Source organism: Pleurodeles waltl, chromosome 3_1, assembly GCF_031143425.1.
Source record: "Pleurodeles waltl isolate 20211129_DDA chromosome 3_1, aPleWal1.hap1.20221129, whole genome shotgun sequence".
In the NCBI taxonomy this organism is placed as follows: domain Eukaryota; kingdom Metazoa; phylum Chordata; class Amphibia; order Caudata; family Salamandridae; genus Pleurodeles; species Pleurodeles waltl.
This window is the reverse complement of record NC_090440.1, coordinates 374611568-374630686: the sequence shown is the minus strand read 5'-3', so window position 1 is coordinate 374630686 and position 19119 is coordinate 374611568. Positions and strand designations below refer to the sequence as shown.

Genomic DNA, 19119 nt, shown 5'->3' with positions numbered 1-19119 from the left:
ATAGAGTCCTGCCAAGAATTTGTTGACATTAACAGCAAGACCTCTGAACCGTTATTCCCTAATTATAAAGCACAGATTTTTCCTTAGTACAAATTCTGATACAAATTCTGAAATGTATCATTCAATACTTGCTCTAGCGATGGCATAAGAAACTGTCATTCTTGGAAAGTGTGTGTTTGGGTTGGTAAAAAGACATATTAAACAGAAGATGGGAAATAGGAAAGGAAAGGTCATGAAAGAACAGGCAGGATTCGTGGGATATGGAGGAAGAATGAAAAGGGTTTATGAAGCAAAGTTGAATTTTTCGGATGTGTGTGTGTGTGTGTCTAATGTGTGATATTTGTACGTAAGTAGAGGTGAGTGAATGTGAGACAGCAGGTTGGCTAGTGTGTGTGTGTGTGTGTGTGTGTGTGTGGGGGGGGGGGGAGACTGGAAGATATGAGAAGTATTAGGATAAGGAGAGTTAGGTGCCTGTATGTAGTGAACTAAGCTGTGTGACAGAGGAAGAGATACAGTGTGTAAATAAATAAAAACAAAAAATGGGGGGAGTGGACCATGTGTGAGCTAGAGAAAGGGGATGTGAAAGGTGATGGCGTGGTAAGCCTGCTCGTAAGGAGTGAGTTCAAAGAAAGGAGATATGAACAAGATGTGTAAGCCTAAGCAGAGTAGCAGTTTTTGGGCAAGAAGGCAAGGAAATAGATGAACGACTGGTGGTCCTCCTTCAGCGAATGTCATATTACCAATGTGTGCGGGAAGTGTGCCGCCATTGTTAGAGTGTGTGCCGGATAAGCTGCCAATGATACTAACTGTTACTCCTGTTCTGTGTCGGGAACTCATGGTTCTCCTCCTGTTAACACTTGTACCTATTGTTTGTGTTATGGACGCTTTCAGTTCTGCCTATTCTAGTACCTATATTGTGTATTAATAAAACTAGACAAAGTTTTTCATTAAACGTTGTCTAATGTAGGTGCTACGAGTGAACTTTCACAAAATACTTGAACAAAGTTTGATTTTTGTTTCACGTCGAAACAAGTAGTCAAGATTTCCAGAATGAACAGAATATTTTGGAGAAATTTTAAGTGGCTTCATGTCATGTGTAACGCACTCAGCCAATCCACGCTTCTTAGCCAACACCGTTTTGCACACTGTGACTTTGAGACCATAATTGCGGTATTGAGAGCAAAACTGTAAGCTCCCGAGTGCGCCAGATTGTTGGTTAAAACGTCGAATGGCTCAAAGTAGCACACACTACTCCAGGGCCACATAGCGTCAGTATGAAAGCAAAAATCAAATGGAATTTGTTTTTATGCCTTTTTATCACCAAACCCAGCACAAGATCGTATATTTTTGTAGGTTAAACATTTTTTCTCGTTTCGGTATGACAAGTGAACATTGTTGTTGATAGTAGCCCCGGGTAACTGTCTCACTACTAGTCCTGCACTGTATGTGCGCCTATTGCCCTGGCCTCTGTTGTAGCAACCTCATTGGTTCTAAAGAGGAGGGCTGCAAAGTGTTCATCGTGTAAACCGAGGGAGGGTGGGAGAGTGGCATTAGAAATGTGCAAATGTTCCAATCCCACCGCTAATTAGGACGCTTTGAAGCGCCTTCAAAACAAAGGGAGACACTTAAGAAACAGTTCTGACCAGGGCAGCAACGGGCTTCAGAGGTGTGGGTGAGTTTGGAATACAGCGCATCCTGCAGCCCCACCCCTATTGTGATTAGGATTTTAGCAGTAGCAGCAACGTCCCTATTGCAGACACGGGAATGAAAACTAAGGACGTTGCACCAGAGAGACCATTGCAAGTATCAAGCCTGTCGGAGATCAAGCCACTTGCTAGCCTTCTTGGCCTTATTTTTTCATTTTTCTGCAGTCTAAGGGGAGTTCCCAAATAATAATTTTAATTATATTTTACAGCTCATCAAATGTGAAAAAATGGGAAACGGAGTTACAAACTTTAAGAGACAGCAATGCTAGACTCTCATCTGCACTTCAGGAATCGTCTGCCAGCGTGGAACAATGGAAAAAACAATTTCTAACATGTAAAGAAGAAAATGATCAACTCAGGAATAAGGTAAGCATTAGAATGCATTATTTATCTTAGGGAAGCACAATTTAAAACGAGCATGCATTAATGTTGTCTGTTTTCCTATTTTAAAATAAAAATGCATGCCTTTCTTCACTTTGCCTAATCTTTTAAGATGTGATCCTACTTTCAACGATGTGCCCATTTGCGGCTCTGTCATATTTTGTACACTGCTTGTTTTTTGCAGTGTGGGATTGCACCTGTTGTTTGTCAAAACTTTACTCACAGCACTGCTTTCATCCAGTTATCTACTTTGGTCACAGTGAGCAAGGTATGACCGTCATGTCAGTGGTGGCCACCATCATGCTAGAGATGCTTCCCATGTGCAGGGTGGGCCAGATTCCAGTTGAGAAATTGGGGGTCAGGCCACGGTGGGCTGGCAAGAGGGAGACAATTTAGGGTCACTCACGCGACCTGCCTGTCGACCTGCCTGTCGACCTGCCTGTCGACCTGCCTGTCGACCTGCCTGTCGACCTGCCTGTCGACCTGCCTGTCGACCTGCCTGTCGACCTGCCTGTCGACCTGCCTGTCGACCTGCCTGTCGACCTGCCTGTCGACCTGCCTGTCGACCTGCCTGTCGACCTGCCTGTCGACCTGCCTGTCGACCTGCCTGTCGACCTGCCTATCGATCGGTCTATCGATCTGTCTATCGATCTGTCTATCGATCTCTCTATCCATGCATGGATTACGATTGTTGAGTATCAGGAGGGACTGTGACCCATGAGAGGTGAAGAAGCCTCGAGTTGATCATGACATCCCTTCCCTCAACACTTGCAGATCACAGCATATTGCAATACCCATGTCTTCATGTGGTTTGTCTTGGCATTTTTTTATTCATGTCTGCTTTTGTTAAACCGAAGTATTTGTCTAAAACGGGGATGCGATGGCTTTAAGCTCTGCATTAAGATGAAATCACATTGAAGATGACTCCTTAAGTATAAGCAGATTTTACATGAAGTGTTTTTGTATTGTGCAACCTGTAGGGCAGAAGATACTATTTTTCTCATGTGAGTTTTACTGCACTTTTGTAATAACATTGAATTTGACGTTTGCTTTGTGCAATTAATGTATGAATGTGATAGTACAGTTGTGGTACTGGACCACATTTATTTTCGCTGCATTACATAAATGTAATATACACACAAACATGATCCTCAAAGACTAAGGGCACTCCCTGGCGCATGCAGCAGTCAATACTTGCTGCCAACTTTGAAGTTGGGGAATCCGGTTTGAAAAAATGTATTAATTCATTCAGGTTCGAGTCTTGGCGTCGGCTGAACATCCTGTGATTCTGAGCAAATCACTTAATCTCCCCGTGCCCATCCAAAAAAATGAATGTTTCCTTGTGTAATGTTACTGGTGCATATGGAAAGTGCAACAGTACCTTTGGGTCGAGTTTGTACTGTATAAAACTGCAAAAATAAGTTTCTGCAGCAGGCATCATAGACCCACAGCTCCGTCACTGACATTTTTGTATTCTTGAATCCTGCCTTCACCAGAAGAAAGAACACTGTAGAAATACAAGCATTTGCTATGCAACGGGTCCCGTGTTTGTTCGAGTTAGGTTAGAGCTATTAGCGTTGTAAACTCCTAACCGGACTTTTCTTGCCATCAACATTGAAAGAGGAAAAAAAAAAAGCGCTATCGCGCTATGTAAAACCCACCACTTTCGTGCTGCATGGAAAATAAAAAGATAAAGTAGTCCAGAAACCATGCTGAAAACATGGAGGATCGTATGTTTTCAGTATTTGGCCGGTGCTCTCGAGGAGGGCCAAACACCGGAAAAGGCATGACGTATGCATGCCTTTCACTAATGAAATCAGGTGGATTTTAAAAGGCAAGCCCACGAACCAATGAAAGTGACAGCAGTGACATGGGCGTGGTTAAAAGCCCAAAGAGATTACAACAGGGGCAGAGCGCTTGTGCATACTTACTTGTATTAACCATTGTAGAAATCAATTGAGATTAAGACATTGGCAAATACAAGAGTTGTGGACTTACAAGATTTTGTGATGTAGATTCAAGTGGGAAATGCAGGGGTCTAGATCAGAGCTGGAAAGTAGGGGGGAATCTCATGCGATCCTTGTTCCAGCAGCTTCTTTGGGCCAGATCTGGGCTGACCAAGAGAAATATGCTGAATTTGTCCTGGTGTCATTTTCTGACACAGGACATAATTCAGCAGTCCCTGTACATCGCCTGCTTTCTGTTTGGTGCAGTAACGTGCACATAGCGAACTGGGCTTTATTTTGATGCCCAACTGGGCACAAATAGGCTTGATTTAGGAGACCATCAGCCCTCCTTATGTTCAAGTAATATCCTGGTTAGGGTCGATCTGTCACTTAACACTTAGATGGCAATAGAATGGAAGGAAACAAGTGTACATAGCTTATCACATCATGAATACTTTATAGAAACTATCACTTGGAGGCAGTTTTTTTACTTTGTTCAACCCCGGTGTAAGAGATGTGCATGCACTGTCAAAAGCAGTAGTCCACTTACCTATCTACATAAAAAACAAATCTGTGATCTGCATGTTACACAATGTGCTTTGCATCAGGCACATTAACCTTCTATGCTTCTTTGAGTCAAAATTGTGATGGCACAAATCACAGTACTTGCCCAGAACTGCATTAAACCAGCATTAAAACATCCCCTCAAAATTGTTAGCCACACAAAGATCTCTGCAGTAGGTGTCTTAAGCCTGTAAAATATTCTAAAACGTAGCCTCTTTGTGACCAATTAAGTAAGCTAGAACATATATGTTGCCACATTTGTCCGTGTTGGCAATTTCTTTTTAGCAGATAAAAAAAAAAAGTATGCTGTCACTTTGGTTTTCAGACTCATTCCCTCGTGACTCCACCTCCTTACTCTTCCACATCTTGACCCCCGATTTATGGGCTCCCAAGTAAATGTTTACTAATTCCAGCACTGTCATTGATTTATAGGTAAGGGGATGAACAGGATTTCCCCATATCAAAGGGGCACCCACAGATGGTAGGCTGGGAGATACTTGTTGTGGGGGGAGGGGTGCGCATTGCACCTCTGTCCCCTCTTAGGCATTGACTGACGCGCCAGCGTGGCCGTAGTACTTCCGGGCCGCGCAAATGTAACGCACGCATTGACCCCACCTCTAAGAGTGGTCACAGTCGGGAGCATATCTTTCCTTCCTTCTTGCCGACCGCATGAAGACCTACACTGTAACTTCGCAAGGAGTTTGAAGAATTGGGTCAAATTTTCAGGGAGTTTTTCCTATAGGTTCAGCATGCTCCGCTTGTAAGAATTTGGGGACAAGCATGCTTCCGGCTTGTGCTCTGCCACTTCACACAGCAGCAGCCCATAGTCACCTTCCTGGAACCACACAGGTTAGAGCTTTGCTCACCTAACTCGAGCGTTGCTCGGTGTCTGCTCTGGCAGGGGCCCTGGTGCTGCAGGTGAGGGGGATAACTTGGCATGCAGTTTAAGTGGTTGGGAAGGAATTTGTGCAGGAAGGTCATCAGCAGGGTTGATGTTTGTTGATTTTGGGTGAGCTGATGCTGCTGGTTTGTTTTTAGGTTCATTCGTTGGCTGGGCTTCGTGCCTGTGTTAATACTTGTGCCTGAGCAGAGTTTGGCACAAGTTGCTTTTCCTCGCTCCGTTTCTAGTCATTCCACCTAGGCATCACACTTTGCTTTAGGGTTATTTACGATTTCGGCAACTCTGTGGGTGTTCCAGTAGGTCTGCTCTAGTTTGTTGTTGGTAATTGTTTTCTGTCAGTAATTTAGTCTCTGTTGTGTGTAGCATCCTTTGTCTTAGAGTGGTTGTAGTGATATTTTTCTCTGAGGATTGTTGAGCATGGCAGCAAGTGGGCAATAGGAGTGCTAAGCGATTCCGGATTGAGGTGCAGTTGGAAGCATTGATGCTTAGAATGAATGCTATGGATCAGGCCATTGCATCGTTGACGTCGAAGCCCCCAGTCCATAGTGAGGTGCCTGGGTAGCAGGTGGAAAGGCCAAGGAGGGCAGGAGTGCCCCCCAGGGAGGCATTCCCTCCAGTCCCGAAGAGAGCTTGCGGGCAGAGGAAAGGTAGAGGGACGCCATTAAAGCTGGCTGTCTCTGACCAGGTCACTCTAGGGAATCCGGTTTCTAGCTGTGGGTTGGTGGCCCTGGTGGTTCTGACTCTGGCCCTGGATGTTCCTGGTCAGGCAACAGGTTAGGCCATGACCACAAATGTGTGGGCTCCTTCCTTGGGAGTTGTGCCGGCTGCGAGTAATGCTGACCAGATGTCAGTTCAGGGTACCGCTGTGAATGTCTCTGGGTCAGCAGCAGCTGGTAGCGTTCTGCAGGATGTTGATTCTGGTATGACTATAGGAGTTACCTCCACAGGGGGACAGGGACAGCAAGACTTGGTGGCTCATTTACCATCTGTGCTGCTATGGCTCTCTGAGGTTGGTTTGCTGATGGAACCTCTGGCGGGGGGGGCGCCCTAGCAGGTGTTGGTGACCGTGATGTTATGGAAAGACCTTGATGCCTGGTTTTAACTTAGGTACTGATAGAGGTGATCAGGGGAGTGCAGGGGAATGTGGCAAGGCTCGGGTCCAGCACAGGGGCTCTACTCCCTATGGATCTGAGTGACATTCGCTCTGAGCATGAGCGCTTGGGTCTGCATGTGCCAAGCAGCTTATATGGACACTTTCCTAATACTCTGAGAAAGAGGAGGTTAAGCCCTGTAAAGAATGTGCACACTCTAGGGAATATGGCCAATCCCTAGAAGAAGTTTAATGAGAATCTGGTTAATTGTGTTAGGGCTTTCTTAACTTACCAGGCCATTTTAGCAGAGCATTTCAATAATATTGGGGCTCAGCAGGCTTGCTCTCACAACAGAATTGTGGGTGCTCATGACAAATGTGGTGGTACGGCCTGGAAGAATTATAAGGAGTTCAGGAGGATTAAGGTCAATAGGCCCGACCTAGGGTGGGATCAGATTGATATAATCACTTGGCTTCGATATATGAATCTTCTGCAAGGTACATGGGGTCAGCCCTTTGAAGCAGGGTCAGTGTCTACTAGTGGCCCAGTGAGGGGGCCAAAAACAAAAGGGGCATGCTGAGATTTTAACCAGCGCACTTGCTTATGACCTTGGGACCTGTCGATTCAAGCATTGTTGTTAGTTCTGTGGTCAGGTCTCCCACCCTGAATTTAAGTGTTTTAAAATATCCAGAGACAAAGGCAACAAGAAGCAGGATTGAGGACTTTGATTTTGACAAGGCTCCCTGCCCTGATAACCTGTTGGCAAAGGTACCTTGGCTTAATACTTATACTAACTATATGGCTGTACAGATATAATGTGACGTTTTTAAGGAAGGTTTTAGGATCCCAGCTGAAGGCTATGTGGGCTCTCCCCACTGTAGGAACCAGCAGTCTCTCAGATCAAGCCCGGTTGTGGCAAAGGCAAAGATTTTAAAGGAACTGAGCTTGGGTCATGTAGTGGGTCCCTTCGATCTGGCCCCTGTGGATGATTTTGTATGTTCCCCCCTGGGAGTAGTCCCTAAGAAAGATACAGGGGAGTTCAGGTTGATCCATAACCTGTCTGCTCCCAAGGGCCATTCTGTGAATGAAGCTATTGACGGGGCATTCTGCTTAGTCAAGTAGTATACATCCCTTGATCAGGCTGCGGGAGCTGGAGCCCCGGGCTATGATGGCTAAATCTGATACTGAGTCTGCTTTCCGGCTGCTGCCTGTCCAACCAGAAGACTTTCGTCTCCTGGGTTGCCAGTTTGAGGAGGGCCTACTATTTTGATAAGTGTATGCCAATGGGTTGCTCTGTGTCCTGTTCCTATTTTGAGAAACTTAGCATTTCTTGAACAGGTTTTTAATAAAACAGTCAGGTCACCAATTCACTACCTTGATTTTACGATGCTTAGCCCCCTTGCCCCCCTCCCAAATCTGAGCGGTACGCTAAAGCTTTGGGGGTCTTTAAAAAAAATATGGAGGACTTGGGGGTCCCACCAGCACAGGCCATGATGGTAGGCCCAGCCACCACAATTGAGTTACTTGATAGTGAATTGGATTCTGCTGCAGGGGTGTCAAGGCTTCTAGTGTGGGAGGCTGATGCTTTTTCACAAACGTTGCTGGAATGTCTGAGGGCTAAGAAGGACACGCTCTATCAGCTGCAAGAACTAGTGGGGCCACTTAATTTTGCTTTGCAGATCATCCTCATGGGGCGCCCCTTCTCCTGTTCCTTTGCTCAAGGCATGTCTGGATTGAAGGTAAAACATCACCACACCAGGCTGTCCAGCGAGGTCAAGCAGGATATGAGGATTTGGGAGTCATTCCTGGACATGTGAATGGAACAGTTATGTGGCTGAGTCAGCTGTGGTCCAATGAAGAGCTGGGTCTCCTTAGGGATGCAGCAGGCAGTGAGGGGTTGGCACTGCATGGTGTGCACAGCTCTGGCCCAAGGAGTGGGTGCAATTCTTGTTGGTAGCTAATATTGGCTTTCCTGAGCTGTTCCCAGTCCTCATAGACTTGACAGTGTGGCCCGAGCACTTTCATAATCAGTTAATGGTTTTCTGGTATGAGTACATATCGGTGATAGAGTGTATCAACCAGCAAGCTGCAAAATGCAGAATTCTGAGGCTTCTGAAGGAAATTGTGCTCTTGTGTCTGCGGTTTAATGTCCTTTTTAGAGCTAAGCATGTGCCTGTTGTTCTGAACAACGCCGCTGATTCCCTATCCTGTTTTAAGATGCAGGTTTTCAGGTTCTACCATCCAGGAGCGGAGGAATTTCCCATACTCTTCCTGGAGCATCTGTGGCAAATTGGTGCCCAAGATTACCAGACCTTGTGGCAGCCAGTTCAGCTCCCAGGACCAAGAAGGCATTAAAAGGGGGCTTTGGGTCCTCATTCAGAATTCCTTGTACGTGCGGGGTTATCCGATTGGTCTGATCCTTCCTCAGTCATGGCATTCTTGGGGACACTTAGGGACGAGGGGAGATAAGTTGCATGTGCTAGGCGCCACGCTGCCTCAATTTCTTTCTTCGCTCAGCTTCTTGGGTCTCCCGATGGGACAATCTTTCCTGATGAGGATGGCTTTGAAGGGCTGGCAGCTGCTCAAGGGGCCCAGACCGGATTCCAGGGTTCTCAGGTTCAGCCATACGGAGGATTAGCAGGGGATCCTCTAATTGTTATAAACGTTACATGAGACTGCATGTGCTTCAAGTGCTCTGCTTTGTACTGTTTTGTCCCCTCCTACTCTCTCTGTTAGGTGGCTGCTGCGATCAGTCAGAGGTCCTGAGGGTTTCGGTGTTGCAGTAGCTGACGGGATCACGGATGTTTGGGTGATCAGCCATTCTCATGTGCGGCTAGCTGGTGAATTACATTCAAGAAATCTCTTTGCATCACATGGCTCGCAGGCAGGGTATCACCTTGCCTTTTATGGTCATTGTTAGAAATGGGGTCTCTAGTTGGCGGAGGTATGCACCTTTTGTCCAAGTAGGGACCACAATGCTAGTTAGGGTAAGTCGCACACAATCTAAATGATCCTGTGCCCACCCTCTGGTAGCTTGGCACTGAGGGTCAGGCTTAACTTAGAAGGCAATGTGAAAAGTATTTGTGCAATAAATCTTACAGAAACACAGTGAAAACACCACAAAAATACACCACACAGGATTAGAAAAATAGATATGTATCTGAATTAAATAAGGTCAAAACGGCAAAGATTCATTAAGCACAAGTTAAAATATCACTTTTGAAATGTTTAAAAGATTGTTAACTGTTGTCTCTGTTACACACAGTAACTGGTTTCTGTCAAAAATAACGACTCACAGAGACCGCAGAAGAGGAGATGCGTGGAAAAATAAGGTGTTCGCCAAATTTTCCGGTGCAGCACAGACAATGCGTCATTTATTTCCACGCTGCAAGGGGTTTGTGTTTTGCGGGGCGCAGTTTTGGTTCCTCACTCCGATGCAGGGTATTTGGACGCCCGGGACAATGTGGGGGAAAATCCTTTACGCCCTGGAAGTAGAGACAGGCGCTATGTTGATCCAGTTGTCCGTCACAAGCCAGGCGCTGCCTCGAATTTCAGTCGGAAAGTCTGGCTGCGTCGTTCCAGTCAGCTGTGCAGCGATTTATTGGTCACAATGCAGGCTTTGCGTCGATTCTGGCAGGCGGTGCATTGATTTTCGACGCACAAGGAGTTTCCTGAAGAGACAGTCTTTCTGGCCCAGAGACTTCAGAAAAACAGGAGGCAAGTTTAATCTGAGTCCTTTGAGAGCACTTTTGGGGAAGGTGGAGTCTTTCTCAGCAGTCAGAGGTCAGCAGGGCAGCAGTTGTTCTCAACAAAGCAGTTCAGATTAGTCCTTTGGGCAGCCAGGCAGTTCCTCTTGACAGGATGCAGGTGTAGGTCCAGAAGTGTCTGAGTTGGTGGGGTCAGAGTGGAGGAGACTTCAAAGAGTAGTTTTGAAGTGCACAAGTTCCCCTTTCAATATAGTCCTGTCTGCCAGGGTCCCAGAAGGGGGTTTGGTAGTCCATTGTTTGGGGGCTGGCCACTAGCCTTTGAAATGTAAGTGTCAGGCCTTCCACCCTTCCAGCCCAGGAAAACACAGTCAGTATTCAGATGAGTGCAGGTGCGAATGAGTGTCCTGTGTTTGTGGTTGTCTGGGGGAAATGCACCAGCAAGCTGTCAACCAGCCCAATCCAGGCATTGATTGGAGACAGGCTGTAAGGCACAGATGGTTTTTAAGTGCAGAGAAATGCTCACTTTCTAAAAGTGGAATTTCTAAAACAGTGATATAAAATCCTACCTCACCAATAAGCAGGAATTTTTATTACCATTCTGGCCATACCAATTATGACCTGGTTATTCCTTTCTGATCAGAGTCTACCACTCAAAGTATATGAGGGCAGTCCTAATGCTAGTCTGTGAAAGGGGCAGGCCTCATAGTAGTGGAAAACGTATTTAGGAATTTTTCAATACCAGGACATATAAAATACATATGTACACGTCCTGTCTTTTACCTACATAGCATCCTTCCCTATGGGTTGCCTAGGGCCTACCTTAGGGGTGACGTATATGTAGACAAAGGTGAGTTTAAGGCTTGGCAAGTACTTTTAAATGCCAAGTCGAAGTGGCAGTGAAACTGCCCACACAGGCTTTGCAATGGCAGGCCTGGGACATGGTTAAGGAGCTACTTATGTGGGTGGCACAATCAGTGTTGTAGGCCCACTAGTCTCATTTCATTTACAGGCCATGCGCACATGAGTGCACTTTACTAGGGACTTATAAGCAATTTACATATGCCAATTGGGTATGAACCAATGTTTAAGGGAGAGAGCATATGTACTGGTTAGCAGTGGTAAAGTGCACAGTTCTAAAAACCAGCAAAAACAGTGTCGGAAAAGTGGAGGGAGGTAAGTAAAATGTTGGGGGATTGACCACCCAAAGGGTGTCCGGTCTAACAGTCTTTTAGGGCTCTGGCTTGCTCAGTTGAGGAAGGCAGTGGACGCAGTGCCGCCACGGGTGTGCATGCTCCCGGGCATCATCTTGCACTGCATTGGTAATGACTTGGTACCCCTTGGACAGCATCAGCTTTTAGAGCTGGTGGTCTTAGAAGTTTGTTGGCAAAGATTTCCATATGTGGTGCTCGCCTGGTCGAGTATCATCCCTGGTTGCAGTGGAGGGGTGACATTTCGGTCAGAGGTCTTAATGACTCGGTGAGACAGATAAATAACAAGATTGCCAAGCTATTCAGGCCACCCAGATTGGTCACCATTCCATAAGGTTACATAAAGGGGGAAGTGCTTCTTACAGGACAGGGTGCACCTATTGCGAGCTAGTAATGACATGTTTTTAGAAAACTTCTTGGCCTGGTTGGTACACTACCTACAGTAGGGGAACAACTGTGGGAGGGGGCAGATTGGTCTACTATGCTGTCCCGTGGCACGGTGACATGATTGGTGGGGCAGTTCCGCTTACCTTCCTTACTTGAGCAGGAAACCAAGGTCATGGGACCCTCCAAGGGGTGCTGGCTGGGAAACGAAGGTGACATCCAGGGGCGCTGGGGTTTCGAGCAATCCCTGACATCCGGTCTTTAGGGCCAACCACTCATACATGCTCATTGGGCACAAAACTAGCACTGGCCCTTGGGGAGGAAGTCTGAGAGGTGAAAAAGGCGTCCGAGGTAAGTATCTTGGCGGGCAGACGGTCCCCTCTGCACAAAGATTGCACCTTGAAGGGTTGTGGATGGAGCTGGGACTCTCCCATATGGAGGGACCTACCCTTGGGCCACTCAGCCGGGGGTGGAACCGGGTCTGGGATTTACCATGGGAGCCAGTCATGATCTCATCCACAGTCATCGAAGTGGATACACAGCATCTAACTTTAGATAGTGCTGGTAAACTGGATGTTTTAGCATACTCGGTTAAGTCTAGACATCTACAAATGTAAACCTAAGCTGTAAATATGATGATTTTACTGCGTACAAATGTGTTGAAAGATGATTTGAATTTTCTTTTTTTTTAATTTTTTTTTTTTTAAATAAAATACAGCTGGGGGTTTATGACCCCTAATCTAGAGTAATCAAAGGAATGTGATTTATTGATTAAAGGTTGTTTCCGGGCCACGGGAAGGAAGACTCATGGGTTGACAGGAGGTCTCAGCTGTACCTGGCCACATGATCAATAGTACGGTTTGGATTTTTTATTTTTAACAGTTATCCGTTTTCTATCAAAAATCAGTTAGATGTCAGTCAGCCCGAACGGATCCAGATATTTTTATCCACTTTGAATTCATGAACTGTAATGGTTAATAAAAAAATAAACAACTGACAATGAATCAGAAATCTACCAGAGAAGAATGACTTTGGAAACACTGGAGTCCATTACCGAGCAATCTGTGGCTGTAGCTGGAAATACTCATTTTATGAAATGTGGATCAGTGAAACATTTCACCTGGTGCATTTGTCTAATATTTGGAATGCCAGCAGCTTTATAGTATTTCTTCAAACAATAAAACACTTCCAGAAGCCATCTATTTAAGGGCAAACTGATTGTGTACATTTTACATTGTCATTTTCAAAGAGTACTCTTTACATTGAGGTTGTCCATCAGAAGGACTTAGAAATAGCCTTTGTGAAATTGTGAATGCAAAATATGGGATATAAACATGAGTGCCACCAAATTGACAGGTAGTTATAGACTTACTGGCTCTGGTTCTAGTAGGGGTAGGAGGCGTCTTAAGCATACCAGTAGTGTTGTGAGGTTATTTCAGTGAGCTTTAAAGGGCACAAGATTTTAGCAATAGGTCTGCCGCTTGTGCCATTTAGCCTAATAATAATTTATTTTAATTTCTGAGCAGAAGCTTCATTCTGCAGTGATGTTTTATTTCTTTTATATCGTACACTTTTAGCCTAGGAACTCTTTTCATTCTTCTTAGTAGGACATTCTCGTTCTGTACCCTGCTCAAGGCTGTACTCAATATTGTTGTCAGTACAAAGTAGGAACACCACAATCTTTGCCACTTCACGAGAAACAAAGGTATTCTTACGTTAGGACAGTTTTCTCAGAATACCAGCTGTTTTATTATATACCATCCCTCTGCTTCCTATTCGCTAAAGGGAGAGTTCCAGCCAAAAAACGACCACTGCAAGCTGGCGCTTCATCGCAGTTGTCTGCTGAGACTTGCCATCTTTTCCACCTACACTAGAGAGGACTCAGTAGATCAGCAACCCTATTTGCAACTACCATTCAGGTCTTCCTAGGGATCCTGAAGGGCGCATTATGGCTAACACTGCTATGCTCTAGTAGTACTTTAGTAGTGTAGGTAGGAATTGCAACCCATAGCATACTGATACTATGGTGGAACTTTTCTTATGTTTCACTTTCCTTGTCACTGCATTGCTATTATCAAGTTTAATTATCCTAATCATTGTGGTACATGCTATTTTATCTAGAATGCAGTTGATTCAATAAAGCACATTGAACCAATTTCTGCTTTTTGTCTTTGCATGTGTGAGATGAATGTAACTGAGAGCAATGGACCACGACCACGATTTCTTTGAGAAATCAGAATATCACGCACACAACTACCATAAATCACTGCCACTTCCAGGTGTTGGTGAGGTACTACTAGCTGGCCAGAAGGATAGGACCTGCAGTTGTCACACGGTGTGGAATTGAACTTAGTTCCCCACAACCTTGTGGGTCTGCCACCCAAATCCAGCAGACTCATGAGTATGAGAGCCAACACAACATGGCGCCACCAGTGTTTAGTCATGCACTGAATTTCGGATCTCCTTAGTATCTCTCTCACTATGTGCTAAAGGCACCCCAATACTCTTTACGGAGACATCTGTGGTATTAAGGATTTCCTCCTCAGATATATAGGTAACACATATTTTAGACTGAAGGTTGTCCAAACTTGAACTTTAATAGGATTATTCCCAATTGGTGTCCTTATCTGAGCCACTACATTTACTATGGCAAACCCGCAGCAGGTGGTAATTGCAGTAAATATGAGGCCCACCCCTTCACTAATCATGTATTAAATAATGGCCTTACAGCCCGGGGCTGCTGTTACATGTGTGGTTGAGGCTCATCCAGCCAATGGAACAGAAATGTTCTACTCTTAGGTCAATTTTCCAGCAGATGATGGAAACACTAATAGATTTAATCATTATACACATGCTAATGCACCTGCACAATACAGAGCATAAACATACGTAGAGATACCTCTATCCTTTCAAGACCACCAGAACTGGCTTGATGGCATCCTACCCCATACAACACTACATGTTAGGCTAGGTCCTCTGAGTAATGATGGTCCTACCTGGCCCTAATCGGCCACATGTGCACTACATCCTGATGCAGTCACCTGGGAGGTAGCTGAGGTTCTCCGCTTCTACATTGAGCTTGTAGCAATACATAGACTCTTAGTACAATTTGTAATGCAAACGTTAAATACAAACCCAGCACGTGCTGCTTCAGCACAACCACACGCAGTCACACCAGGCATCAACCCTGCAACAGTGCATTCGATCATGGGTAAAGCACCTGCAAAACATGAAGAAATTCAGTTTTGGCTATCTCAGAAAATAAATGCTCTGGAAGTTTTTTCCCCATACGGGACCCCAAGATAAAACAAAATTCTCACTATGTGCTTGCCGTTTGGAATGGTTCCCACAGAGGATAACTGCAACCCTTGGGGCATGGTATTTGCCACCCTCTACACCACCGCACGTGATACACCCACACTTGCCAGTCTTCCAGGAAGTGTTAAAACAAATTCAAGATGAATACAGGGCTGCCCTAGATTTGGGGATGCAATTAATGGGCAAATTTGCTACAGTGTCCTCCATCATATTGAGTAACCTTAAGGGGAAGCAGTAGCACTGCTGTTCCGGGATGTTCCTGCACAGGATCAAAAACACAAGCTGCCTAAAATTATTATTGCCAAAACCTATTCGAGAATAAGTTGGGATAGTTTGGGGGCCACATTACAAGGTAAATCCAATAAGGATTCTAACAAGCAAGCAGCTGAGGGTTCTAACAAATGCTAGGATAACCAAAAACAAACATTTTAAAAAGCCAGGGGTGAATATCCACATTCGGAGACCCCTGAGAAACATTATAATTTAAGAAATGGGGATAATATAAAAACTCCTGATAGATATCAGTGTATTGAAACACACCAATCTCGTTCTTTTCAGGGCTCACAGATAAACATAGTGAGTGAGGTGGGCAATCAGAACAAAAAAACAAAATACCTGCAACCGAAAAAAGATTCACAATGCTCAGCAGAAGTTTCAGTTAAAAAAGGCCAACTTCCCCCCCAAAAAAACCTCAATTCAAAAAGAAGGTGGCAGCTATTTCTGTATGAAATGCCACGCAAGATGAGTTTTATTGAAGAACAGGAACTGGACACATGCTCTGCTAGACAGCGCAGCAGTGGTCACAATACTTCCAGAGGTGAAAGCAACAGACTTCTTTATAGAAGTTGAGACTGCGGTCATGCACATCTCCCATTCCAATAGGGTGTATAAAATGAAAATACAATTAGCGGGTGACATTGAGTGCACAATTTTTATAATATTCTGGAAATGACTGACTGGCATTTTACTTTATTTGGCTGAAAAGGATTGTCCACCAGAATTTCTGTGAAGTCCCACAGGAATATTTGCGATTCAAAATACACATAGCACAGCTCTCCTTAACAACATAGTGCGCAGAAAATACAAAACGACAATGGATATTTCCAACGGTTTCTTCTGCCAAAATACAGAGTCTGAATGCAGGGATTTATTCGCATTTAGTGCTTTAGGCTTCCAGAAAAAAATTGTAGGCTCCCCACATGGGTATAAAAACAGTCCTGGGCTGTATTCAGCATGTGTAATATCCATTTTACACAACATTGACCCGGAGGTGTTGTCCTATCTTGATGACATCTGCCTAACGGATGATGATCTCATCCACCACCTGAAGCTGGTGGCCTGCATAGTTGTGGGATTTGCCAAATTCGGTTACAAATTCAATTTTAAGTCTTTATTGGGCTTTTTAAACTTTGGCAGAACTTAAATTCCAGATTATGCACAACGCATTAAACCATTATTTGATTTGATACACACTGACTTTTCCAGCAAATTTTGAACAGGTGAACACACACTCACTGTACGAGCATTACAACAAGACATGCTTGCAGCAAAACGTTTACACACAAGGGACAAGAAGACACATTTGGTCATCAGGGTAATTGCTAGTGCCATTGGGTTCACCTATGTGAAATTTAATGAGGGTGATACTATCCCTATTGCATAGAAATTCCACCTGTACTCCACAGCTGAACAATGCTTGGCTCCCATAAAGATTCTGACTGCTGTTCAGCTGGCTGACATTATAGAAAGACCTCTGGCTTCGGCTGTCGGCAAGCCGTTACCAAAGGACTATCCTGCCAAATATTCCTACCACATAACTAACCTAAGTACGACCTTAGTAACAATGCCAGGGGTGGGTGATCATGCGATCAAAGATCTGAGTTGATAAAATTGTATGTGAGGGAGTTGCTTCAGCCCATGCTGGTGTGGCAGCTACTATTTGTTTACTTCAAAAATACTATTGATGGCCAGGTGTATACAAACTGACAAAACAATATGTCCTCTGTTATGACACCTGTCAGCAAATAAAAAGGTCCACTGTTAAACCCCCACCTCCGACACCGCTTTTGATTTCAAACTGACCACTACAGTCTGTGTACCTGGACCATTGTAGTCCCATGACACCTGATGGTGGATACAAATCCATTCTAGTACCGGACGACTCATGCACCAGATTCCTATGGATATGGCCACAATGATCAGCTGACGCTCAAACTGTTATTAATGATTTGCAAGTCTTTATCAGTACATATGCAGTTGCAGCTTCCCACTCTGATCAGGGCCCTTCTTTTACCTCAAGGGCATTCAGGGACACCATGGCTTTGTTAGGGGTACAACTATATTTCTTGTCCACCTACCATCCTGAGGGTAACAGTGTAGTAGATCAGAGGAATCAAGACTTAAACCAGTTCTTAACAGCAAGGATATTAGGCACAGATTGTAGTTGGCTTGGTCACCTCAATGTATGTTTGAGTTCTTGATAGCTCTGGTGCGGAGGCGGCAGACACTTTATGACATAAATGAACGTGTCACTGTCTTGCCGAAGTTACAGCCGTTCTGTGACGTAAACCCATCTGCCTGTGCCGCCTCCTTGGGGCTAAGGGATGCACCAACAACATCTGTTGGCTGAATTCTGAAAGTTGGGGATCTAGTACGAGAAAAGATTGCTGTGTAAAAGGTGTTTGGTCTATCATATCGTGCACTAGTTCCAGTCCTGGGAATACATGTTACCAGAACTGTTATTCTACCACAGCTGCCTGGATCAAAAAAACATCTTTTTCTCCATTGATAATGTCAGGCTACGTCGTATGGCCGATCCTCCGCAGCAGACCTAGTGGACTCCTGGGTAGTTCCCGAATCCCCCTCACTACAGACAAGGATGTTCCTCTACAGATTTAGAGCAGCAATGCTGACACTTCCCCGAGCTTGTGGAGGGTGGTAAATGGTCTTTCATTAGTACCACTATCATCTTCTGTGACAAGAAATGATCACTATTACTTAAATGCAACTCAAATGGATGGCATTTTCTACTACGAACCAGAGGGAGACTTTTGTTAGTTCTCCACTTCTTAACACCACTCCAGCCTTTGCACTAACTGCTTCTGGATATTTTGCCGTTTGAGATGATACCTTCTCTGACTCATCCACTTCTTTTGCAAAACCATAGTCCAGAGCATGTAAGCTGATAAAATGGCTTAAAGAAAATTATTTCATTCATCCATGGAACTATCTGTGGCTTTTATAAACTGTACTTGCTTTTCTTCTTTGGATTGAGTTTGTCATTGAATTTTTTTTTTTTACTGAGAGATGGCCATTATCCTCCTGATCGCTCTGCTGTCGAGCTATACCAGTTCCCAGTGGGATTGTTTGGGATAAAGTACACTTTGATCTTTTCTGCCCCTCAGAGGTTCTTCAAATTCTATGTTTTCAAACTTTCTTTAAATGACATAATACCTAGTAATGTTTCTGATGACTGGTATGTAAAACTGTTGATTCTGTGCTATCTGAATTAGAGTACTTTATGTATTTAAAAGTGAAGACATGTACCAAACAAAAGAAAATTATGGTGATATGTTCTGTTACAATTATTATGGACATCATTTCATTCATAGATAAAGTACCTGAAAGACTATTTTTAATTATACACAATGGGAACATTGTCCAAACCCGCCAGTGGGGAGGTCTAAAACATATATGGAAAAGTTTACGTATTTTTCTGGGCATAATGTTCAAGATCCTGCGTCCTATTACTTTAAATTGCCCTCAATGGAAATGTACAATGTATTACTGACTGATACAAAATTGATTTATTCTAATTCCTTTGTTTACCGGTTGGCCATAGAAGGCTATGAATATTGGATGAAGTCGATTGACTTGAAGAGTGTTTGGGGAACTAAACATTGGCAAATACAGG

General features: G+C 44.4%; 1 protein-coding gene across 1 annotated transcript in view; it reads left to right on the top strand.

The window, feature by feature from the left end:
- The window catches only part of HOMER2 (homer scaffold protein 2), a 519584-nt gene that overhangs the window by 404750 nt on the left and 95715 nt on the right, over window positions 1-19119 (top strand). Inside the window, exon 6 of the mRNA XM_069222560.1 lies at window positions 1916-2072. Coding sequence (XP_069078661.1) covers window positions 1916-2072 — 157 coding nt within the window. The remainder of the gene's footprint in view (window positions 1-1915; window positions 2073-19119) is intronic.